Below are 26,930 nucleotides of genomic sequence, written 5' to 3'. Positions count from 1 at the left end.
CAACATGTAAGCAACTACGTACAAACAAGACATATTCAGGATAATTTGTAGATAATCTCAGAGCATTAGGGGGGATTGGGAAAGGCTTCTCATTGTAGGTGGGGTTTTAGCGGAGCCTTGAACGAAGCTGGGAGGCGGAGACGAGAGACAGAACTATACTGTGTTAAAGGAACGTAAGGATGCAATTCAGAAATTCACAAATAAATCGGATTCTACTTATAAATGCGAGTTACTGTCTATGGCAACATTTGAACTCGGGTCTGACTCCAAACCTAGATCTATCCATTGCACCATCTTGGTGCCTACAAAACTGTTTCTTTTTTTTATTTTGAACCATTAGTTAAGGTTAAGGACGTGGGAAAGCCTGAGAGTCCTGTCTCCTGGGGAGGCTGATAGACTCCAGCAGGAAAAGTTCAGCCTCCCCCCCAGGGAGAAGGAGAAATCGATTACCTTGGGGTTAGATTGGTCAGGGCTCCGAGGCTGTTCGGGGTTCGATTGCTTTTACCCGGAAGTCGGAAGTGGGACGGGAGGCCGTTGGGCCGCCGTAAGCACCACCCCCAGGGTGGGCGGGGCCAGGGAGGTGACGGGCGGGGCTGAGATCTCTCCGGGTCAGTGCCGCCGCTGCCGCCGCCTCCGCCATGGCCGCCCCGGAACCCAGCTACTCTCGCTTGTCTCTCGAGGATGACTTCAACTACGGCACCAGCGTGGCTTCAGCCAGCGTCCACATCCGAATGGGTACGAGCGGTGGCCCCTGGCGAGGGCCCTGACTGAGCCCCGAGGACGGGCCGGCGAGGGGGAGGGAAAGGGGAGGGGCTAAGAGGGGAGGGGCTGGGGGAGGGTCGAGGAGGGAATTCGGGGGGCGTTCCCTCTGCCTCGGTGCTCTGCCTCCCGGCTTCCAGCAAGCCCCAGCGCCGTCCCACCACGTACGGGAGTACTTTCCCACCCAGCTCCCCATGCTACTGCCCGCCCTCTGCTAATTAATTTATCCTGTCTCTTGCCTGTCTGAATGTAGTTTTTTTTTAAAATATAGTTCTTTTAACAAGTTGTCTTCCCCTGTTAGAGTGTAAGCTTCTTGAGGGCAGGGATTGACTTTTCCTTTCTCTGTGTACCCTGCGCCCAGCACTGGGCTGGCATAAAGTAGGCGATTAGTGGATGTTGATTAATTGATTTTCCCCGGCTGTCCCCCAGGCCTGGAATGCCCTTCCAACTCATCTTTGCCTCTTTCAAGGTCCAGCTAACATCCCACCTTCTACTGGGAAGCCTTACCCAACCCTCCCATTCATTCTGGCGCTTTCCCTCTCTTGATTATTTTCTGTTTTGTTTGTAGCTTGTATGTACACAATTGTTTTGGTGTTTGTCTTCTCCAGGGATTGTCTTTTGCCTCTTTGTATCCCCAGCGCTTAGCAATGAGTCTTATCAACAAACGTTTATGAGGCATCTGCTATATGCCAGACACTTGTTTATATATGTATGTATATCTGTATATGTAGATGCATACATACATGTACAGCTACATTACATGCGTGTTTATAATCTATATTTTTATAAGTACGTCTTTAGGTGCATATATATTTGCAAGTATATGTACATACGTGTTCTGTATATACCTATATATGTATATGTGCACACATATATGCATAAATATATGTACATGTATATATGCACAGATCTATACTTTTATACGTGTGTGCATGCATGTTTGTGCATGTGTTTATATACATCTACATTTGATAACTGTATTTTGGAATAATTTGTTTCTTTTGTAATTCCATGTATTTTGTGCATTTAAAAATATTATTCAGAGAAGTGCACCTCTAGGTTTCAGTTCATCAGAGTGAAGAAAGGGTACATGACCAAAAAGAAAAAAAGGGATTAAGAACTTGGGCCTACAAACTAACCGTCTCTTTTGAAAGATGAGGAAACTGAGATGGAGGGAAAGCAACTTGTTGGATTTCCCCCACTGAGTCACTGACATAGATTGGATTTGAATCTTGGTTCCAAGTTTCTAGGTGGCACATTGGATAGAGTGCTGGGCCTGGAACTCAAAGCTGGCTAGGACACTTACTAGTTGTGTGACCGTGAGCAAGTCACTTAACTGTTTGCCTGTTTCCTCATCTGTAAACTGAGCTGGAGAAGGAAATGGCAAACTACTCCAGTATCTTTGCCAAGAAAACTCCTAAAGGGGTCATATGACTGAACAACAATACAATTTTCTAAATCCAGGGTGATTTCTAGTGCTTTCTCACCCCAAGCAGTGTCAGAAGTAGAATTTGAAGCCAGGTCTTCCTAGCTTTGAGGCTCTCTACCATCTCATACTGCCTGACATAGTGAAATTAATCTCTCAGGAAAGAAGTTCTTATGTGACTCCCCCCACCCCTTAACTCCTTTCTAACTAACACAGTTAAATCAGACTTTTGAATTATAGTAGTTAAATGGCCCCTTTCCTCAGATAGGTCACAACAAGTGAGAAGACTGCCTTGGGAACAGAGATTTTCTGTTGTAGCATACAGGGAAATGAAGATGAGATTGTTGAAGACTTTAAGTTAAATTTGTTCCATGGTATATTAGCCAAAGAATCCTAGTGTTTCTCCTTAACCATTCATCTTCTTCACAGTAGGAAAAGTTGTGGTGATGCCTAGGAGGTATATCTGGAACATATTTACAGGTGGAATCTTTCACAGACTCATTTGAATTTTAAAGGTGGGAAGGTTTTGGAAGGGAATGAAAAAATTGCTGATATGTCTGCACATTGAATGATTTGAAGACTGAAGGCAAGATTGGGAGGAGAGAGGATTGTGAAATTTTCTTTGAGAGGGGGTATGAGGTTTTAGTGATAGAAGGAACCTTAAGTCCTTAAAGAATTTGCCCAAGGTCACAGAGTTAAGACCTGGGGCAGAATCAGGATTCCAGCACAGGTCTTTTGGTTCTAGATCAGGTTCCCACTGAACCACCTGCCTCCCTTGTGAGGTGGGTTTGGGATTTGGAAGCTGGAATGGAGAACCGTTTTTCTTTTGAAGGCTACTGAGCTCACTGGAGGCAACTTCGGTTAGTGGAAATAGCAGAGGTTCTGGAGTCAGAGGAGAGTTTACATCCTGTCTCTGATGTTTCCTACCTCTGTGACCCTGGGAAGTTATTTAAAATCCCTGGGCTTCAGTTTGCTTATGTGTAAAATGAGGAGTTAAATTAAATGGCTTCTTCAGTCTTTTCTGTGTCTATATCTGTGATCTCAATTTAAACTTTCCTCGAAACATTATTAGGGTCATCATTACAAACGTTAATTTTCATTCCTATAACAGAATTATCAGATACTCCAGGGCTACAAAGGAGAGGCTGTCTGAAGGTCCCCCTCCATTTCCCTGTGTTTGGTGTTTGTTTATGGCACAAAAATGCCCTGGAGGGCTCCTGGGGAAGGAAAGCAGAGAAGAAATATCAAGTCATGGAATTTTAGAACTGGAAGGGATCTTAGCGATCATGTCATTTTACAGAGGTGTAGAGAGCTTTGATAAGGTGGCTAAAATTAGCAGGAGACCTGAGTCTGGATCCCAGGATTTCTAGTCCAAGCCAGTGCTAGCTGCTTTCTCAGGTGTGGTAGGTTACTTTACATCTCTGCTTTGTCAGTGAACTCCCACCTTTGTAGGAGTAGAGGACCCATCACCGTTGTTCTGAGTACCCTAAGAGATTTCTGTTTGCCCGCATGTCACCTTTATTTCATTTGCCAGTAACTCTCTCCTCTTCTGATTAGTCAAGATAGTATTTGTAAAGTGCTGTGCAAACTTAGTATTTGGTCAGGTTGTCTAGTACTTGCCAACCACTTTGAATTCCTCCTCTGCTACTGCCATCGTTCATAACTCTGGACACCGATTCATTCTGCTCTCTACTATTCTCTTCCTAATTTATTTTCTTCTTCCCTTGTCTCTTCTCTCCTTCCCCTGCTTTTGTTTTTCACAGCTTTCAAAAGTTTCCTTCTATAATTATCACCTGTCAATAAGGGCACTCCCTTCTGTCTAGTACACAGACTGACAATGTATCACGTATACTCTTTAAGCTTTTGTTCAAAGCTTTTCCTGGTTTTTTTTTTTTTGGTCTTCTTCAGGGATGGTCTTTTGACTCTTTTTGTATCCCCAGTGATTAGCAATCAGTTTATCAACATTTATGAAGCACCTCTTATGTGCAAGACACTGTGCTACACATGTTTATAATCTGTATATGTATGTATATCTGCATATGTAGGTGCATACATATATGCATGCATTTTTTTTCCTGTTCCCTGTTTTCTTTTCCCTGTTCAAAGCTCCTTTCTGTGCCATCAAGAGACCTAAAAACCTTTTGACTTTACCTTTTAGCTCTGTCCCAGATGCCCGTGTAATTATTGTCCTTGTTTTTTTGTTAATCCTAAATAGAGGATCTGCTGGAGTTGCTGATGGTCTGGCTCATCCGTACTCTTTCTGTCTGTGTTTTCCAACTAATAAAATAATCGTTGTCCTCCCTCCCCCTTCCCCCACCCTTTCTGTGTGTGGTGTTAAGTTGACCTTTTTTTCCTAGAGAACACAAGATATAGACAAGAAATGTTCCAAATGGAGTTGGAACTCGAATCCTCTATCTTCAGAGTCAGTTAACATTCAAGAGAAACATCCAATTTATTTTAGAAAGCTTTCTGGCTTTTTGAAAGTTATAATAAAATTCAAGCACTTAGAAATTTTTTTCACATGTATTGTCTCTGGAAAATCAATTTTTCACATACTGGAAAATTCAGTTTTTTATTTCAATTCATCAAATAGAACAAAAGAACAAAAGATTAATAGAAAGGAATACACAGAAACCTGGGAAAATTAAAATTAATTTAAAATTAATTAATTAAAATTTAAATTTAAAAAATGAAAAAAAAATAAGAAAAGAGGCAAGAAACACATAAAAAGGACAGTGCAGAAGAAGACTACCTCAATTCCTGAGGATACCAGATAGTGGGTGTTAGTTGTATTATGAGACCGTAGGACAGACATAAGAGGCCTTCCTACAAAGTAGAGATGTTATCATATAAAAATTACTTGTCTCATAAATCTCATCTAAAATAAGTAGACTAGCAATAATATCAATTAAACATCATTTACTTGTCATGTTAGAATATAGAATGGCCTTTCTGAGTATGCTTGGGCTGGTAGAGGTTTCTTAAAGTTTTCTAAAAGACTTAGAAATGATGTTTTTTCCTCGCTGGAATAAGGAGAGACATTCAGAATTGTTCCATTAACTTTAGGGTTCAGGCTCAGGACTCAGTAGGTCCTCAAACATTTGTTGATGATGGTGTTTTTCCCACAGAAAATTGCTTTTAAAATTAGGGACTAGCTTAATTTGTCTCCCAGTCCCTTGTCTGCCTGTGTAATTTGCTGTAAACTGTAAGTAATGCTGTTTGCCGTTGGGATTGTAGCATTGCCGTCAGAAAGCAGTAAGCAGTGGTTTGGTTGTTTTTGTTTTGTTCTTAATGTAAAAACAAAAATTTTTATTGCTACTATATATTTCAACATATAACTTTCTAGGGGCGGCTAGGTGGTGCAGTGGATAGAGTACCAGCCCTGAAGTCAGGAGGACCTGAGTTCAAATTTGGCCTCAGACCAAACACTTGGCACTTACTAGCTGTGTGACCCTGGGCAAGTCACTTAACCCCAATTGCCTTTAAAAAAAGTTCTCAACATGTAACTTTCTAGGCTGCCCTGCTTATTTATGCCTTCTTCTGAACTTCCTTCTGTCCTCATCTGTGCATTTTTTAAAAGGCTTCAAAGGCTCTTTTTTTCTCTCTCTCTCTTTTTTTTTTTTTGCCGGAGGGAGGCAGTCCTATTAGCTAGCTTGCTTCCCTCTCTCCCTAAAATCTTCCACTTGCTCAGAGGCAAATAAATGAAGGCAAACACAGTCCCTGTAACAGATAACATAGCCTAACCCAGAAAAACCAAACTATACATTTGTCATGTCCATTTTTGCACCATGAATCTACCACCCCTCTGACAGGAAGTGGGGAGCATGCTTTATCTTCAGGCCTCTGGAGATCATTGCAGTGATCAGTTAAGTCTTTCAGAATTGTTTTTCTTTACCATGTTGTTGCTGTATAAATTGTTTTAGTTCTGCTCATTTTATGTCAGTTCATAAAGGCCTTTCAGGTTTCTCTGAAACCTTCCCTTTTGTCTTTTCTTACAAGGTCATAATATTCTGCTATTTTGTGTACCATAATTTATGAGCAGTAAGGAAGGTTGTCAGTTTTTCCTCATCTTCACTGTCAGCTGATTTTGCCAGCATGATTCTTTGTACTGCTGTAAGATAAGGGCAAAACAGAAAAGCTCTGCAGAAGATGCTTTGCTAAATAAGCTAAGTCCAGAAAGCCCTAATCCATTCCTACCTGTTAGGTACTCTTTCCTGAAGATAAAACGAAGGAGAGTAGTTGAAAGCTTTTGAAAGCCAAAAGCTACAAAGCAACATTACAAAGCTGCTTGTGTAGCACTTGAAAGTTTACAGACTTTTCACACACATTTTCTCATTTGTGTGTGGTATCCTGAGGGATACAAAGCAGCTACTATTGGTCTGTTTTATAGAGGAAGAAACTGAGGCATAGCTTAATGGTGAGCTGAGACTAGAATCCAGGTCCTTTGAATTTGATGGTAGGACAGTGAGCTAGTTTCAGGGGAACAAAAAAGCTAGAAAAGCTGAGTGGTGAAGAGCTAAACAGGTATCTGTCAACTGTTGAACAGAGGTTGAAGTCATACGTCACAGTTACAATACAGTCAAAGCTTTGTTATACACAGCCCAGCCTTTGGCTCTTTCTGTCATCACTGTTTTGGATCTAGTAGGCAAAAAGAAATTCATTGGGGGCTATGAAGCAGGAAACAATAATGTACCCAGCAGTCAGGAGGTAAAGACATGAAAATTATACCCACGGTGACTGGTTGTTTCCCTGAACAGAAGGAAAGGAGCCCCTATAAGCTGACAAAATCTTCAAAGACTAAACTCTTTGTTTAAAAAAAAGAAGTGCCAAAAAGCATGAGAGAAACATCAGGACGTGGAAAATACAAGAAAAAAGAAAGGAAGGCAAATAGGAGAGGAGAAAGTGGAAGCTTGGAAGAGTTGGTGGGGATAGCAGCCAGAAGCCTCAGTACAACAGAGCAGAGCCTGTGACCAGCGGAGAACCCCAGGCCAGCTGACAGCCAGCCACACCCACCTGCCTGCTCTGGATACCTTTGTAAATGGGAAATAATTTTTATGGGTGAAAATAATGACATTCTTGACCCTCAAAGATTTGGGGTTTGGTTTGGTTTTTTAAAGCTGAAGCTTCTTGGAGATTTATATATCAATTAGAGTTTTCTGATCCATTTTGAAATTTAACATTCAAGAATTTGGTCAGTTATAAACTACCAAAGTAATTGGATCAGAACTAATGAAAATACATTTGATGAGATTCATTTTTCTAAAAGGAAACAAGATTTGTTCTTACTGTTCTATTATGTATGCTTAGGGAAGTAAAAATGTATGTTTTTTTCCACAGGTTTTCTGCGGAAAGTCTATAGCATTGTTTTTCTTCAAGTTCTCTTAACTACTGTGACATCAGCAACTTTTATGCATTTTAATAACATACAGATCTTTATATCTAAAAGGTAAGGTACTAATGCCCTTGAACTATTTTCAGGCTGTTAAACCATCATCAATAGGGAGTGAAACTTGCTCTATTCCAATCTAAATCCATTTGGAGAGGTTAGCTTGATCCCCTAATACATTAGAGTTGGGTTTGGTTTTTTGTTGTTGTTATTATTGTTGTTTTTGGCCTAATAGTGTTTGCTGCTACGCTAGTGAGAAAAGATCACCACAAGTTTTTTAAATTGAAATTATTTTTAGTTAGCAGCTGAGGAAGATATTATTTTATAGCTCATAGATTGACTATTAATACTAAGTAAAATGTGAAAGCAACCTAAACTTCCTCTTAATGTCTAACCTATCATCACAGAACCAAGCTAGAACTTACTGCTACTTTGTACGAATTCTCTTCTAAAGGGAGGATTCCTGAGATAGAAGTCAGTTACTCCAGCAGTTGCTTTAATGTATTTGTTTTTATCTGTCTGTAATATTATGATTAAAGAACCAAATAATTTATACTTTTAACCAATCATCAAACATCTATGAAGAGTCTACTGTATGCTAGGCACTATGCTAAGCAATGTAGATACAAAAAGAGGCCAAAGACAGTCTTTACCCTCAAGGAGTTGACAGCCTCATTGGGGAGATAACAAGCAAACAAATTTGTACAAACTATATACAGAATTAATAGGAAGTAATGACAAGAGAGACAGCACTAGAATTAAGAGGGGTCGGGAAAGACTTCCTATGGAAGATGGAATTTTAGTTGGGACTTAAAGGAAGCCGTGAGACTGAGATGAGAGAGAACATTGCAGCCATGAGAGACAGCCAGAGAAAACAAGTGTCTTGTTCATGGACCATCCAGAAGGAGAGTATCAGTGCATCAAAGAGTGTATGGCCCTGAGTAAGTTGTAAGAAGACCAGAAAGGTAGGAGGGGGCTGGTTATGAAGGGCTTTGAGTAACAAGCAGAGCATTTTGTACTTGTTTCTGGAGGCATAGGGAGCCACTGGAGCAGGCCTGCACTCGAGTTTATTGAGTAGAAGGAAGTGATGTGATCGGACTTGTATTTTAGGAAAAGTGACTAAATGGAGGCTGGATTGGAGTGGGGAGAGGCTTGAGGTGGGCAGACTCACCGCCAGGCTATTGCATTAATCCACATATGAGGTGATGAGGGTCTGTGCCAAGGAGGTGGTATTGTATTTGAGAGATACTGCCAAAGTGAAGTCAACAGGCCTCGGCAACAGCTTGGATATGAGGGGGTAGAAAGAGTGAGGAATCCAGCCAGGATGACTCCTAAGGTGCAAGCCTGAGGGACTCAGGATGGTGTTGCCCTCTAGAGCAGGGCTACTTAAACTTCTTTCACTCAAGACCCCTCAAACTGTGGGTCGTGACCCCATATAAGGTTGTGACCACAGTTTAAAAAATGCTGCATAGAGTAGTGGTGATGTTAGAAGGTGAGGAGGGTTTTGGGGAAAACATAATGAGTTCAGTTTTGGAAATGTTAAGGTTAAGATGTCTGCTGGACAGCCAGTTTGAAATATCTGAAGGGCAGTTGGAGATGTAAGATTAGAGGTCAGCAGAGTCTGAGGCAGGTTAGGAGATCTGAGAATCATCAGTATAGATATGGTATTTAAATCCATGGGAGCTGATAATGTCACTAAATGAAATAGTATCAGGAGAAGAGAAGAGGGCATGGGACAGAACCTGAGGGACACCTGTAGTTAGAGAATGTGGTCTAGAGGATCCAGCAAAGGAAACAGAAGGAAATAGGAGGAGGTCCAGGAGAGGGAGCTGCCCCAAACACCTAGAGAGAAGAAAGAGTCAAGGAGGGGACAGTGCTCCACAGTGTCAAAGGCTGCAGGAGTTGGCAATTAGGAGATCTTTGGTAACTTTGGAGAGAGCTGTTTTGGTGGAATGATGAGGTCAGAAGCCAGATTGTAAGGGTTTAAGAGAGTGAGAGGAGAGAAAGTGGAGGTACCTGTTGTAGTTGGGTAGATTAGGATGTGTTTATAGGCAAAAGGGAAGAGGCTAGTAGAAAGGGAGAGGTTGAAAATAAATGAAAAAGTAGGGATGACTGAAGGGGCAGTCTGTCAAAGGAGCAAGGATACAACACCAAGATTTTTCCCAGGATGTCTTCATTTTCCTCTCCCAGAGATCCACCTCATTTTAGAAGGCTTTATTTTTGAGACAAAATAAAAAAGAGGAAAAAAATCAGCAAAACTAACCAATACATTGTGAAAACATGAAAATATGTACAATGCACTGTATCATGCTAGTGGACTTCCCACCTTTACAAAGGTGGAATGTGGATGAGAGTACCTTCTCATATTTCTTCTTTCAAGTCATCCTCGTTCTTTATAATTCACTTTTCACTTTTTTAGTGATTCTTTCTGTTTACATAGTAGTAATTATATATACTGGGGTTTTTTTTGTTTCCTTCATTCTGTCAGTTCACATAGATTTTCCCATGCTTCTCTGTATCCATCACATTGTTGTTTCCTTTAGCCATTCTCCAGTATATGGGCCAAGTGGGTCTGTTCTTAGGAATTACTTTTGGATAACCATGAATCTCATAGAAGAGGCCCTATACGTTTTGGGAGTCAAATGTTAACAAGCATAGTGATATCTGTGTGGCACCTCATCACTGATAAAGAGTCCCTCTTCTATACCCAGGCCATCACCCATAAAAATGGCGCAAGTAAAATTAGAAGGGAAACAGTTGCCTGGGGAAAAAATCTTTGTGGTAGCTGTCTCTGATGAAGGTCTCATTTCCAAGATATGTGAGAAATTGATTCACATTTATGAGAATAAGAGCTACTCACTAGTTAATAAATTGTCAAGGGATATGCGCAGGTAGTCCTCAGAAGAATATCCAGTTATCAATAGCCACATGAAAAAATGCTCCAAATCATTAGTAATTAGAGAAAGCAAATTAAAGCAACTCTTCTGTTCTACTGCATACCTATCCGATTGGCAAAAATGACAAAAAGGGAAAATCACAGATGTTGGAAGGGCTTTGGGAAGATGGGCGCATAAATGTACTGTTAGGAGATTGTGAATTGCTCTAGCTAAAATGAAACATTCAATACAATGACAGTTGGGTGGCATGTCACAGGTTTATCTCCGTGCCTCATCTTTCACGGCAGCAGAAAGAAGCCTTGACCACAGGCTTTAAGTTCAGACTCTACTCTCCAAGGATGTCTAATTGTTTCACTGAATGCAGTTTTCTCTTGTGATCTAAGGCTGCAAAAGAGTAAAGGGGAGCACATTTGCTCTGTGTTCTTAAACGTTTGCAGGTCTTACAATCACTGCTCCCCTGCCTAAAATAGGGGCAGGTCTTTGGATTTTTTGATTAAGCTATGCAGATAAAAAGATTCTTTTCTAAGAAAACATGTAATTATAGATGTGTTTAATAACATTTCAATTAATTTGATATAAAATTTCAGTGCCTTTAATTTAAAATATTTTCTTTCTTACATATAGCCCTGCATTGATGTTGGTGTCTCTCCTTGGATCTTTGGGTTTGATTCTGGCATTGATGTTATATAGGCATAAACATCCTATTAACTTGTACCTGCTCTTTGGATTTGTGAGTATTTTTGCACCTTTTATTTTTTTGAATAAGTGGTTTAATTTTTTAAAAATTGTCTTCCTGTAGTCTATATTTCAAATATACCTTTAGGAGAAAAGAACGAATTCTTTGGTTTCTTTTCTTGGTTCTAGAATTGTTGATATTTTAGTAGGTCACTTTACTTAGCTTTTTATGCTGTATTGGAAAGAACACTGGCCTGGGCAGTAAGACACTGGGCTCTGCCGCTGACAAGATGCATGACAGAGCAATTGAACTCTTCTAGCCTTCAGTTGAAAATCTTTCAGATTTTCCTTCCAGCTATATAATTATATCAGTTTATGAAGGTGGGAATTTTGATAGTTTTTAATTGCACGTAGATTCAAGCCCAGATTTTTGTGGTTGACTTTTCAGGGTTCTCCATTTCTCAGTAATTTCTCCTTTTCAAAAATCACTTTGCTGAGATGATGTGCCTTTGCAAAAACATGGTTGGAGGGTTGTGTATCTCTTATGTGGAGAAAAAAAATTTCTTAAGGGGGCAGCTAGGTGGTGCAGTGAATAGAGGACCGGCCTTGAAGTCAGGAGGACCTGAGTTCAAATCCAGCCTCAGACCAAACACTTGACACTCACTAGCTATGTGACCCTGGGCAAGTCACTTAACCCCAATTGCCTTAAAAAAAAATTTCATAAAAATTCATTTTGAGGTGATAGCCAGGAAGGAGTACTGTAGTTCAAGATAAAAATTCATCTGAACAATATACATTGAGTCCTGAGCACTGGATTTAGATTTGCTTTATCATTTTTTTCTTTCTCCTTTAGTCTTAGTACAAACCTAAGTTAATTTATCAGTTTTGAACTGAAAAATTGTTTAAGTATCATATCCATGGGAAGTAAGGTGGTATACATTGGAAAAAAGTCTGACTCTGGGATCATGGGGCTTAGGTTCAGATGCTACTTTGGAAATTTACTCCCTGTGTGACCTTGGGCAAGTCTTGTAACCTTCCTGGGCCTTAATTTTCTCATTTATAAAAATAGTAGTAAAGAATGGGAATAAGCAATAAGTACACCTCAAAACTTATAAATTTATATGCATTTTTAAGATACTACTAAAAAGTCACCAGTTTACAAAGAACTTGTGCTCCATAAATAAGCTCAGTCAACTGTTTTGAAACTCCAAATTCATTTTCCACAAAAACCAGTGGTGTAATAATTGTTGTATAAATGGTGTAAAGAATTTTGGACTCAAAAATTAGAAGGCCCCTGTCCAAGTGATCCTGCCACTTACTAGCTGTGTGATCTTGGCTAAGTCACTTCTCTGTACCTCAGTTTTCTCATCTATTTAAAAAAAAAAAGAGCTTGGACTAAGTTATCCCAAAGGGCCCTTCCCCTCCAGGGACAGTGGATAGATAGTCGAGCATTAGGCCTGGAGTCAGTTAGACCCTGTTCAATCCATCCTCAGACACCCAGTAGCTGAGTGACCCTGGGCAAGTCACTTAATCAGTTTGCCTCAATTTCCTTATCTATAAAATCATCTGTTGCCATAAGTAGCATTGGAATCATGGTGTCCAATCACTATTTCAATTTAATTGTTACTCGCAGCCATCTGCATCATAACAGAAAGTGGTAGCATTATCTTTGGCTCTGTGTCTATTAGGTGTACTCAACCACTGACCCTATCCTGGAGTCCAGGAGCATCCCCTTTAGCAACAGGATATTCTAAGACCTGCTATGGCTATAATTTCTGGCTAGAGCTTTTATGAGGAGTATTTTTTCCATGAGTATTTTTCCACGAGGTACAGTGAGATAAAGGAAAAAAGGAAGGTATGAATTAAAGGGAAGGAGAAAGCAGAGGTATACTGTATGAAATTTTTTAGTCATTCCCTATTTTTATGCAAATTACCTAAAGTTAATCAGTGACTTAACTAGAATTAGAATCTAAATCTCTTTTAGTCTGATGATCTTCTGTTTTCAGGATCATGGACATAACAAAACAATACCTTTTCAGGTTCCTTGAAGCCTAGTCTTAGAGTAAATGAGACCAAAAGTTCTTTGAATTCTTTACCAAGCAGTATTTCAGCAAACTAGATAAACTTTGCATGCATTTGTGTAATTCACAACTTTTTATTTTTCATAGACAGTCTTGGAATCTTTGACTGTTGGTGTAGCAGGTAAACCATAATTATTCTATACAATATTGAAGGAATCTTTTCAGTAGTAACAAATTCTCAGGTTAAAAGGAGGGGAACTCTTGGCTAAACTTTAGCATTTTCTATATCAATGTTTAATAAACACTTGGTAAAGCAAAACATACCAGAATATAATGAATCAAAGGTTAATCATACACTTTAAACAGTAAATTCGATTTACCTAGAAGCTGTGAAGAACATAAGGAAATCAAAGGGCTCAGAGTACTGCATTTCCTATGTATTTCCACATCTGTGAAATTAAGGTAATTCCTACCTATCCCTTAAACTGTTAGAAGGCTGTTAGGAAGACAAACAATTGTAATGATTTTAATCTCAGACCTTATGATTTTCACAACATTAAAAAAAAACAACCCATAACATTTCATGCTAGTAGTGGCTTGAGGAATGAGTTTTGTTTTAAGACCATAGAAATTAGATTTGAAATTCTATCCTCCTTATTGCCTATGTGTGAATTTTTGATTTTTGATTGCAGAAAATTAAGGGGTAGGGGGATGGGGATAATGAATGCACTTACAAGAGAGAGCACAGGTTTCCTCTGAATTTTTTTTTCCCCCACTGTTGTTAAGTAACAAGTGACAGGCTTCCATTTTACTTCCTTTATTCCTTGATGACTATACAAATATGTGGAGAAATGACCAAAAGTCATCTAGTTGAAGAAGGCCAGAGTGCAAACATGGATAATTAATCCCTGAATAACTGATAATTAACTTTTTATTTTTTTGATACAAAACATTTCCTTTCATATTAAACTATTGTTCCTCTATTAAAACAGCATTCAGTCCTGATAGTTTCTGTGATTGCACAGTGGTACCTGTGCTAATATATCCCTGTTCAAGGGCAGGGTAGGGAGCCTCTTCCTTATTTTGGCTGTCATTTGACAAGTGCAAAATGGAGCATGGAGGGGTAGGGGGCAGTGGAGCTTTTCTTTCTGTTAAATACCAGGTGGGCCTGTTCGGTAGTTGGTATATTTTATGTACATTGTTCAATGAACAAATCAATGTTTTTATTTTACAGTGACATTCTATGATGTGTATGTTGTTCTGCAAGCTTTTATGTTGACTACTGCAGTATTTTTCGGTTTGACTCTATACACTTTACAGTCCAAGAGAGATTTCAGCAAATTTGGAGCAGGGTAGGTTTTATTCTCAACTATAAAATATATGCTTTTTTCTTTCTTTTTTGTTATTGCACTCTATAAGCAATAGTGGGAAAAATATTTGAATTTTTTATACTGAAAGCTCTGGCTATTCCCTACCAATAGAGGAAAGCATTATCAGGAGGATAATATACTTTTATGTTTGAGGGTCAGCCCCTATTTTTCCAGAGTAGAGTGTGGCAGAAAATGACATTAAAGAATTTGCCCTGACTGCTGCCTGGGTAGAGACTAGAGCTAAAATGGAGAGAAGTACCTTTGATCTTTGAGTTTCTATTTTTCTTTTTAGAGGAAAGAGGAAAGTTGGAGGTCTGGAAAGTTTTGTCTGCTGAGGGTGATCAGCTTTAGTAGAAGGCTGGACAAAACATAAAAGCAATTAGACCAACCACAGGATTTCTGTTATGGTACAGAAAACAAGTTAGTTAACTTAGTTGGTTAGCAAATTGCCCAGCTAATTTTTGAGACATCCCCAGACTTTAATCCAGCTCCATTAACTAGCTTGCTTCTTTATAAGATTAAAACAAAATAGGGGGAAAAAACTTCTCACTGTTCTTTATTATGATTCATCACCATTTAGAACAATGGGCTTAACTCAGTTTTTGGTAAGGTATTTTATTCCACTACAAGATTCAGTACTTCTTGCCAATTGGGTGGGTAGGCATTTCCCTGCTTTGACTTTGCTGGCAAAGCTGCTTATGCAGTTTTCAGTTGAATGGAGTTTGATTTGATTCTTGTCTAAAGTATCCCCTTGTATTTTGCCTGGCCATCACCACCCTATTCTGGCTACTTTCCCTTTTTAAATGATTCTTTGGCACACATCAATTATTTTTAAAATGTGACTGTTGAATCTTGAAGAAAATGGATCCTGTGTATAGAAATCATATTTTGAAAATATAATCTAACCTACTAATGCTTTTATTTTTACAGACTTTTCGCCTTTTTGTTTATCTTGCTCTTGTCAGGATTCTTGAGGGTAAGTTCTTTTGTCACAGCAAGTCTAAAAATAATTCCTAATAGGTCATTAGAAGTTAATCTTAATTATCATGACATATTAATAAAATGATACCTGCTACTTATAATAATCTAGAATACTTTAGTAATTAATAATGCTTTAGTAATCCCTTTAGAAAAATCAAAGCCCCATGTTGACCACTATTATTACCATATAACTGGAATAATTTATTTTAATTACAGGAAAATAATTTGAGTGATAAATTAGTGTGAAATATGCTAGTTATTAAAATATTAGAATGTGTTATGTTCAATTTTATTAAAAGTCTCAATTGATATATTGTGCGAAATGCCATTCTTTATACAAGAAGCCTGGTAGTGCAATAGATAGGGCACTAGGCCTGGAGTCAGGAAGCTCTCTCTTCAGATCTAGCCTCAGACACTTACTGGCTCTGTGAAAGTCACTTAACCTCTGTCTGCCTGCTTCCTCATCTGTAAAATGGGGATAAAAGTAGTACTTAACTTGTAGGGTTATTGTGAAGATTAAATGACATAATAGTCATACAGTGCTTTGCAAGCCTTAGAGGGCTATATATAATGCTGTCATTATTATTATAGATTGATAACAATTCAACTGAGATAATACAATATTGATATAATTGGTTTATTCTTTAGGTTTCTTGCAGGATCTTTAAAATGGCATATACAATTTTTAGTAACTATAATTTCAAGATATACTTTGATATTAGATATCTGATTTTATCAGTGTGGATATGCCCTCCAGAGGTGTAAATCTCAAGTCCTCTGTAGCTTAGGAAATAGTTTTCAAGAGTGGCTGTAGCCAAAGAACTTCATCATTCTGAGATCTGGTTTTGAGCATATCCAGATTTATGAGATTTTATGATAATTTATCCAGATTAATTGCACTTACCTCCCAAGGTTGCTGTGTGGATCAGATAAGATAATAATGTAAAGCTCTTAGCACAGTGCCAGGCACATAGTAAGCACTATTTAAATGTTAGTAGTTGTTGCTATCAAGGCTGATGCTCACGGGACAAACTTGTAATCCATTACCAAGGTACTCAAAACCGTTTTGGCTTGGCCTGCCACATTTGTACTCTGTTGGCATAGCCTGTGTCACACATACACACACACACACACACTCTTTCAAGCATATTTTTTATTTTTATGAGTGTGTGTATGTGTGTATATACACACATACACATTTGTTTATTTATTTTACAGCTGATTGGATGAGAGAAATGTGAGGAGAGGTCTTCTAGAAGTAAGCTAGAGAATTTGTACATGGATGGCAGATTCCATTGACATAAATAGTTAATTCAGAAAAAATCAATCAACATTTATTAATCACATATTATGGACCAGGTAGTAGGCTAAGCATTTGGGATACAAAGTCAAAAGTAAAACCATCCCTCCCTTCAAGGAGCTTACATTTCAGTGGTAAAGACAAAGTACACATAGATAAATATTTGTAGAATACATACAAAATGAGTGCCATGTTTTGGGAGGAAGGACACTAGCAGCTGGAGAGGATCAGGAAATGAATAAAAGAAAAGGCGTTAAGTAAGCACTAACTGCTAAGCACTAAGCTAAATGCTGGAGATACAAATAGGAAAAAAAATGAGTCAGTCCTTGTTCCTCTCAAAGATCTCCTCTAATTGGGGAGAGACAACACATAATAGAAAGTTCAACTGTGGTGCTCATGGAAATTCCCTGAAGTCCCAATGCTATTTCAGAGAAGCAGATGTCAAGGCTAGGAGTCCTTAGGTAAATATTTTAACTACTCGTTGGAGGGGGGATGTATACACAACACACTTTCACATCTAATCTGCATTTTTAAAATTTTCCGCATCACTTTCTTAAGTCTAGACAATCTACAAAACAAATCAAGTCTTGATTTGTAGCATTTGCTGTTTTTCAAGGTATGTTTTCACACTGAAAGTTTGACATTCAACTCTTGCAAATTAGTATGAGCTGGCTCCAAGACACAGCTGTCTTAAGCTTTCATGATATCAGTGCTGAGGGACCAATAGAACATAGAGTTGGGGCCAATGGTTAGGCTTTACCTTAGGAGACGATGGCAGGGCCTGGTGGGTCTCCATCTTACCCAAAGGAAGAATTAGTGAGATGGAGGAGAAGGAGGAGAGGGTTCATTGCAAGCATGGGACACAGAGATAAGAGATTTTGTACGTGATAGAGCAAGTGAGCCATTATGGCTCCATTTGCACGTTCATGAAAGAGAGTATAAGAATACTAGAAAAACAGAAAGGGACCAGGTTATGGAGGGTTTCAAATGCCCAATAGAGGAGTTCATATTTCATTCTAGAGTTAATAGGAAACTACTAGACTTAATTGAGTAGGGAAGTGACATGGTCAGACCTGTGCTTTTGGAAACTCATTTTATACTTGTGTGGAGGATGGATTCGACTGGGGAGAAACTTTTTAAAAACAAGGGACCAAATAGGAGATGATTTCAGCAGTCCAGGAGAGAGGTGATGGGTGCCTGAAATGGACTGGTGGTTTGATAGAATGCAAGAGATGGTGCAGATATAGAAACAGCAGGATTTAGCAACTGATTGTGTGTATGGAATGAGGAGTTAGGAATGACACTGAGCTGCAAAATTGTGTGACTGGAAGGACAGTGATACCTTGAAAGAATAAAGTTCAGAAGAATGGATGATTTGGGGTGGAATATATATTGAGAAGTCAGTTTTTGCTATGTTGAGAACCCATTTGAAATGCCTAGCAGGCAGTTGGTGAGATGGAATTGGAGTTCAGGAGAGACCAGGACTAGAAATCACCTAGATGGAGATAGAAATCAGCTACATGGAGATAATTACTCCCATGGAACCTGATGAAATCACCAAGAGTGAAAGTGTAGAGAGAGAAGGAGACCTAAGAGAAAGCAGATATAGAAAGCAGATGATGTCACAAGTAGGAGATGAGGGAAGGAGAATGAACTTCTGGAGAATGACTTTGCTTTTCTTGGTGAAGTATGAAACAAGGACCTCAGCTGAGAGGGTAGAAGGAGAAGGGGATGGATGATGTGGGAGATTTCAGAACAGCAGACAGGGTTTGATACAACTGTTGTGAAAAGTGAGATATACAATCTAGGGAGAAGTAAAAGGATTGCCTTAATGCAGTGAGGGCTCAACTGAGATTAGATAGTATGAATTTATAGTGGACTCAATCAGAGTTGTATGACTTCTTCCATTGCATTCAGCACCATGTGAATAGGAGCAGAAGAGGCAAATTGTGGGAGTCATGCAGGGTTTGAGATTTCTTTCTTTTTTTAATTTTTTTTAAGTGAGGCAATTGGGATTGTGACTTGCCCAGAGTCACACAGCTAGGATGTATTATGTCCACCTAGCTGCTCCAAGAAGCTTTTTTTTTTCTTAATTTTTAGGCAGTTGGGGTTAAGCGACTTGCCCAGGGTCACACAGCTAGTAAGTGTCAAGTGTTTGGTCTGAGGCTGGATTTGAACTCAGGTCCTCCTGACTTCAGGATTGGTGCTTTATCCCTTGCACCATCTAGCTGCCCCCAGTCATGCAGGGTTTGGCATAATGTGAGTGGTAATAGAACAAGTGAGCAAGAGATTTAAGAATAGAGGATGGTGCAGAGTTGAACTGGTTCACCAAGGGTTTGAGATTTAGGAAGAGAGGAGAGAGTAGCCAGAGCAGTGATCCTGGCCTGACAAAGTGCTGAGAACAGTAGAGGGATCAGAGATCATATAAGGATGAAGAATAATTTTAGGAGGAGGAAGGTTTAGGAAGGGATAGAAATATGGGTGATTTTGACTAGATAAAGTAATTTCAAAGTTCTTGATCCTGGGAGTAAAGCACCTGTAGGTAATGGTAGGCTCAAGGGGGTGACTATCCCTATGTGTAGCTGGTATTTGATCAGTAAGTTATAGGAGTTGAGCAAATTGAGGAGCTGGGAGGTTAAGGCATTAGAGTATTAACATTTATGTTTTCCCCCATTATGTGGGCAGGAGGTGCAGTAGAGAAAGATGGAACCAGAAACTGACTGACTGAGAAAAAAGGGAGAATGACCTGGGAATCAGTAGATAGAGGTCACCGGGATCTAAATTGGATGATAAATTTGGACCGTGTGAACTTCAGATGAGGAGAAAATGTCAGTAGAGAGTAAAAAAGAATGAAAATGTCATTTAAACTAAATTCTTAGTAATAGGAAAAAACCAATGAAGGTCTCAGAGCTAATGAAGCATTCGATTTATGGCAGAGCAGTGGAGTGTAAATGTTGTCACTGTATTTGGTGCTTTGCTTACTTGTTTTTCCACGTAACAAAGGAAATGTTCAGTATAGGTGGAGGAAGGGAGATTTTTTTCCCCTGAGAAAAAATTATGATGTAAAGATAAAATGTATCAATAAAACATTAAGAGAAAAGCATAATCACATTTTTGGACATGTTGAGTTCTGGCCCCAGAATATTCAGATGGAGAGGTCCTTTATGCAGTCTGAAATATGAGTCTACAGCTCAGGGATGTTAGAGTTAGAAGTATAGACTTAGGAGTCATCCATTGAAACCATAGGCGGGGTTGAAATTGCTTGGGAAGAGCTTGTAAAGAGAGGAGGGCCAAGAGCAGTCATCTATCCACCATTGACTGGTTTTGGCAGCTCCTCCTCCTGGTTTCTTGCTGTTGTTCTCGTGCCAGTTTTCCTTCACTGGGTTCCCTGTGGAATGGAATACAGGTTTTCAGTGTTTTCCCTTCTCTGTTGCCCCTGAAATCAGTACATATCTCTTTCTTAGGGTCCTAAAGTGTTTTTATCAGCCTTTATCACTCATCACAGTAGGGAAATATCTGTACTTCATCTGCTTGAGTAGATTTGGGATCTCATTACTATGGATACTTCTTTTATTGGTTAGAGATCCCAGCTCATGCGCTTCTCATTCTTTGTGATTCTTGTCCTTGTTCCTTTCCATACATCCTCTACAAAGTGTTGATATAGCAGGCTGGAGGTTTTAATACAAAGTTCTGAAGTCTTGTGCCAACCCTGGTCACCCTTCCCTTAATTACCAGTCATTCTGCAAGAACTTTGCAGTCGCCTTTTTCCTCTTTGTCTCAGTGGCTATTGAGTTCTACGCTCACCTCTGCCCCCAGCTGAGAAAAGCACTTCCTTATTTAGTCTCCAAGGATTTTTTTTTCCTCTTTGCTTCCTCAGTGTATTGCCCTAGCAGTAATCTCTTTTATCTTCCTGGAGGTCTCAGTGGATCTGGCCTCTAAAAGTCCTAATTGAGCCTTCACTTATTCCTTCTCTACCTTTTTGGTTTGCTTTATTCTTAGCTAATTGTTGACCTTATTCTACCCTTTAGGAAAAGTTTAACATCTGTACCTGCTGCCCTAGACTGATATCAGATACCTTATCTCTGAAAGGCAGTGGACCTGGGCTGCGCTGATTCCTTCTTTTAAACCTGCCTTTTCTCCCTACTTTTAGCAAGTCCCCAGCTGACTGCCTTTCTCCTTCTGTTCAAAGTTAGCACTTTCTGCTAACCTTTGATTCTATCAACAAGTTGCCAGTTTAGTTTTGATGTAATCCTCAACAGATTGAGAAACCCGAGATATTAGGCATTCAAAGAATAAGCATATGCCAAATGATAATAAAAGCTAACACACATATTCATATGTAGAATTTTTAAAGGTTTGTGAAGGCTGTAAAATGAGTACCATATCTCACAGCATAATCATCGCAGATTTGACACCAATTTTTTTGCAAAAAAAGGTGGGTGCGACCGTTATGTGAAGCTTTTAAAATGTGCTGGTATTACTTAAAAATCATTTATTACTAAACTGTCTTTGATGAAAGATTAGGCTGCACAGAGTACTTGTGAAGATATGTTGAAATTGGAAAGATTCAAGTCTTAACCATAGCACGTGACTTGCTCATGGCAGCTTCACCTGCCCTTTGTTACAGCTCTTCATTGGATTGAGTGACAATACAGTTAGTACTACAGTGCCGTAAACAAACCATGCAAGTTGGCTTTTGGAAATATACTGACAATGCACATGCGCTGAGAATTCTAGGCTCATGGCCTACAATGTGCCAGAGATAAGTGTGTATCCATATGCCACTGGTGAATACATTGCTGCTGTGTTTACATTTTAAGCAGCATGATGAACAGAATTATACCATGCAATGATTATGCAAGAAAAGGCTATAAGCCATCTTTTTGGACTACAAACAAACAGGGTACAATGATTATGTGGTGAAATACAGCACTTCTATTATCCTCATTTTAGTGATGAGGATACTGAAGACAAGAAAGGTTAAGTGACTTTGCCAGGGTCTCACAGCCAGTAAGTGTCTGAAGTCGGGTGGGAACTTAGGTCTTCTTGACTCCAAGTCTATTTATTATGCCGAGCTGCCCCTTCCCTGCCAAACTTTTTTGTTACCTATCTATTGGGGAGAAGTTGATTTCCTAGACCTCTAGTACACTAGGAAAATACCTATACAACAACTTTACAACAGAGAAAATCTCCCCCATCTTTCTGACTCTCCTCCCAGCCCTCCAGAGGGTCATGTCACCTCACAGTATTACTCAGTCTCCAAAATATGCCTCCTTTGCCCTTGCCCTCACATCTTGTCCTTTCCTTCTTTATAGCTCTCCAATCTTTCCCTTTTCCTTTCTATTTCTACTGTCCCTACCCTCATTCAGACTTCATTCCACTTTCCCTGCTTCTGTCACTTTATGTTTAGCTAACTGCTTCTGTCTCCATCTCTGCCCTTGACTTCACCTCTGTACTCTAGTTCCATATTTTCAGTTCTCCATATCCTAACAACATCATACATTCAACATATTTCAAACTAAACTCTCTTTTCCCATTCCCATCTTGGCCTCTTTGATTTCTATGCCTTTGGATACACCTTTCCCCCTGCCTGAAATAGATAATCTTCTACCGACCACCCACCATATGACATACCTCCCTGATTAAAATCCCTTTCCCTCCTCAAATTTTTCATTGCACTTTGGACATATATTATCCATTCCATGTCACTGCCACCCTGGTTTGTGCCATGATTACATCTGCCTAGATGACTGCAGTAGTTTCTTAACTGGTCTCCCTATTTCTGGTGTCTTCTTGATGCGATTCATTAATATATGCCATAGCTAGATTAGTGTCTCCATGGTACCATTTTGTTTATGTTACTCTGCTGTTATTCTGAAACCTTCTTTGGGATTGCCTTTTATCTGATTTCAGTTTAGCTTTTTATTTTATATTCTACTTCACTGTGTATACTCCCATTCTCCCCTAACTAGATTACTCGTGGGTCCCTAAGCACAGCTTATTTTCTCACTTCTATGTCTTTATTCTTGCCATTTTCTCTACCTGTGAAAACCTTGCCCTTCATCTATCTTGACCACCCTAAAAGGGCCAGTTCGTATGCTCCCTCTTCCAGGAAGCCTTCTCTGATCAAACCAGCACTAAACCTGTGTGTATACTTGTCTTGAACCTCCCTTAAAAGCACTCGTCACATATGGTCTTACAGTATGATTATTTTTATACCTATTTTCACTACTAGATTTTAAGTGTCTGGAGAATAACAGATTACCTTATTTATCTTTGTATTATCTGTCTCCAAAACACCTAGTGTAGGACTTTTCACATTGTAGGTGCTCAGTGTATGTTTTATGAATAAATGAGTAAATGGGTTAATAGCATCATAGGTAATAAAATCCTTGAACATCTTTTAGGAAATATCAATTGAATTGGATTGTCAGCTTTCAAAGGAAAAAATTTGGGCTGCAAAAGTAAAATGTTTCAATTTTGAAGTTTTCAGATATCTCATTGATTTGGAGGTGACTCTGGGTTTTTGAAGACTATGCTGATAAAGAATGCAATTCTTGACAAACTGGAAAGACTTCAAGTATGGGCTTAATGACGAAATAAGTGCATTGTCACAAGACTAGCTGAGCGAAGTTGGAGAAGTTCATCACCAGGTTGTTTGCAAGGTGGTGAATTTTTCAGCCATAGTACATCTCAGAGACCACTGTGTAGGGGTCGTGACTGGCGTCTATTAAAAGGAGTAACCACAGAGACAAAATGATAGTCTTTTAGAATAAGAAATACATTTGGGGTGCTGCTATAGAATTCTAGGCAGTTATGCCAAATCTCAGACAAAAAAAATAAGTTAATTGTAAATGTTATTTTATACTATTACTCATTATGGTATAGTATAAAGTAATGCATTTAGAATATTTTATTTAGAATTTATGTACTTTTAACATTTTGTTTTTAAAATCATTTGCTACTAGTGATTATTTAAAAATAATTAGCTGTTAATTATAGCAGGTAACTTAAGGTCTTCTGGAAATGCTTTTCTCAAATATTAACCTACATGTATTTATTTTTTAATCTATAGTTCTTCTATGATAATGAATTGGTGGAGGTAATCTTTTCTGCAATGGGAGCTCTTCTGTTCTGTGGATTCATCATTTATGATACTCATCTACTGATTCACAAACTGTCCCCTGAAGAGTATATATTGGCTGCCATCAACCTCTACTTGGATATCATCAATCTGTTCCTGCACCTATTGCGTTTATTAGAAGCATTTAATAAAAAGTGATTGAGAACAGTAAAGTGTTTGATTAAATAATGAGGCTTGGAATATAGATCGTTAAAAATTATTTTGCTCTCTAGTTACTCAGTAGTTGTGAGATTGAAGCTTTACTTTTTTTTTATATCTACCTGCTACCAGATTTTTGATTTAGAACTTATGAATAATGTTTCATATTGCAATAAAGTGTTTGATTAAATAATGAGGCTTGGAATATAGATCGTTAAAAATTATTTTGCTCTCTAGTTACTCAGTAGTTGTGAGATTGAAGCTTTACTTTTTTTTTATATCTACCTGCTACCAGATTTTTGATTTAGAACTTATGAATAATGTTTCATATTGCTGTCCACTTGATTTTGGATTCTTCTTCAAAATGTTTAAACTTAATAGCTCTAACAATATTTATTCTTGTAAAGACTAGAATTAGGTTTTGCCCCCAAGGAAATTCTTAATTAAAATTTTATGTTACCTTTGATTTCAGTAATGAGAAATTAAAAATCTTGTCTTGTTTTTTCCTGCTCTAAATTTGCCATAGGTTGATAGTTTGAAATTCAGAATTGCTTCATGAATACATAATATAAAGTTAAGGCTTTCTTTGTAGGGTGATTTTTTAAAATATATTTTTCCTTAAGTACCATTCTTAAAGTTTTTATTTGATTTGCATTATATTTTGAAGGCCTTAATTCCATTAATCTTAATCAGAAGGAAAATATTTAATTGAACATTTTGGCGCCATGCAACTGATGCTTTCAGAATATTCAGTATTGTAATAAAAGATCTATTTTAAGATAAAATATAAAGTATGAATGACAAATATTTAAATGTTGTATAGGTTTAACTTTAAATTCAGAGTGTGTTCATGTATTTAGGATGTGCATATGCTATTAAACAACCTACATTTCAAAATGTAGGCAGAAAAATGTACTTTGTGGTTTTATTTGGGAATGCTGTGCTAAGTGCACACAGCAGGTTACCACAGTGTCTCTTAGTGTCATGTAGTGGGAAGAACACAGAACTTGGAGTTAGAAGGCATGGTTCTGAGTCCTGATTCTACTATTTATTGTCAGTAGGACCCTAGATAAGTCCTTTCACCTTTCAGGGCCTCAGTTTTATCAGTTCTGAAGTAGGAATATTTAAGCCAATGAGAAAACAGAACTCGTTGGAAAAGACCTGGAGGTTGGGAAAGATTGAAGACAAAAGGAAAAGGGAATGGCAGAGGATGAGATAGTGTCATGGAAACAACGAACATGAGCTTGGACAGAATTCAGGAGATAGTGGAGGATTGAAGGGCCTGCCATGCTATGCCCCATGGGGTCATGAAGAGTTGGACGCTACTGAACAACAGAAATGTATATATATGCCTGGGCTGCATAAAGATTAAAAGACTTCCCTCAACAAACATAGCTAGTAAGGTTAGCACTTTTATTATACTATTCTAATTTTGATAACTATGAAAGCTTTTCTAAAGGGACAGATACGCATTCCCTAATGTTGAGGCTTTGCAGAAGCCTAAATGGGTTTGCTGATGGGAGAAAATGCCACTTGTGGTGATGTGGTATAAAAATGGCTGGAAATAACCTGATGTAATGGTGTCAGGCTAGTAGATTGCTTGAGTTCATGTGTTCTGAACTGCCATAAAACCCATTAGGTGTCCGAACTTAGTTCATGACCAGTATGGTGAGTTTCCAAGAGTAGAAGCCCATCAAGTTACCTAAAGAGGGGCAAATTCCCGGGCTAGAAGAGGGGCAGATCATAAGCCTGGAGTGGCAGCTTGAGTTTTAGGTCAATGGTAGAGGCTAGAAAGCAGAAGTGTGGTGATAAAAGATGGTTAGGAAGACATAAATGTTTACTAATCAGGTTTTTAAGACACCTTTACAGTTTGCCAAGTGCTTTCCCATAAATATCACCAGATCATCTTTCCAGGGAAGTGGGTAGAGCACTTAATTTGAAAATAAGGTTATTAGATACATTTTAATACTACAATTGATAATTTAATAATAGTGACTTGTTTTGCTTTTATTGGTATACAAATGGTCTTGGCATATGATTAATCAGTGCATGCAATTCTGCTTTCTTTTAATTCAAAGGTTTGTGTATACTAAGGAAAGTATTTTAAATTACAAAGTAAAAGACTTGGATTTATGATTAACATAAAATGAAAATTCACTTCCTCTTAAAAATTTAATCTCCTATTTAAATAAGGCAGCCATGACTGCTTTGATATATATGTATATATAACATTAATATTATTTTCATAACCTCTTAAAATACACTGTCAAAAATTTAGTGATTTCATACTATTCATTTAGTCTCTCAGTTTTTAAGACTGTCTTTTATTTTTTATTTCCCATTTCAATAGTATTTTATTTTTTCCCCAATTACATGCAAAGACAGTCTTCAACATTCATTTTTACAAGATTTTGATTTCCAAATTTTTCTCCCTCCCTTTCCACCCTCCTCTCCAAGACAGCAAGCAATCCAATATAAGTTATTTATATATATATATATACACACACACACACACACACACACACACACACACACACACACACACACACACACACACATACACACTATCATATTAAATACATTTCCACATTAATCATGTTGTGAGAGAGGAATCTGAACAAAAAGGAAAGCCATGAGGGAAAAAAAAAGTGAAAATAGTATGCTTGATCTGCATTCAGACTCCATAGTTCTTTCTCTGGATGTGGATAGCATTTTCCACCATGAGTCTTTTGGAGTTGTCTTAGATCCTTGCATTGCTGAGAACAGCTAAGTCCACCAAAGTTAGTCATCACACAATGTGGCTGTTAATGTGTACAACGTTCTCCTGCTTCTG

General features: G+C 38.4%; 1 protein-coding gene across 1 annotated transcript; it reads left to right on the top strand.

Moving 5' to 3' along the window:
* Window positions 1-579: 579 nt before the first annotated feature.
* On the top strand, window positions 580-25,012 carry TMBIM4 (transmembrane BAX inhibitor motif containing 4). Its single transcript, XM_020990206.2, has 7 exons — window positions 580-735; window positions 7,523-7,631; window positions 11,093-11,198; window positions 13,312-13,345; window positions 14,399-14,516; window positions 15,465-15,510; window positions 23,891-25,012. Exons 1-7 carry the CDS (start codon window positions 639-641, stop codon window positions 24,095-24,097), a joined length of 717 nt encoding a protein of 238 aa, XP_020845865.1. The 5' UTR covers window positions 580-638; the 3' UTR covers window positions 24,098-25,012.
* Window positions 25,013-26,930: the final 1,918 nt, after the last annotated feature.

This window comes from Phascolarctos cinereus, unplaced genomic scaffold (genome assembly GCF_003287225.1).
Source record: "Phascolarctos cinereus isolate Bilbo 61053 unplaced genomic scaffold, phaCin_HiC Scaffold_1;HRSCAF=81, whole genome shotgun sequence".
Classification (NCBI taxonomy): Eukaryota; Metazoa; Chordata; class Mammalia; order Diprotodontia; family Phascolarctidae; genus Phascolarctos; species Phascolarctos cinereus.
The sequence above is the reverse complement of the archived record's forward strand: the minus strand, read 5'-3'. Positions and strand labels throughout refer to the sequence as shown.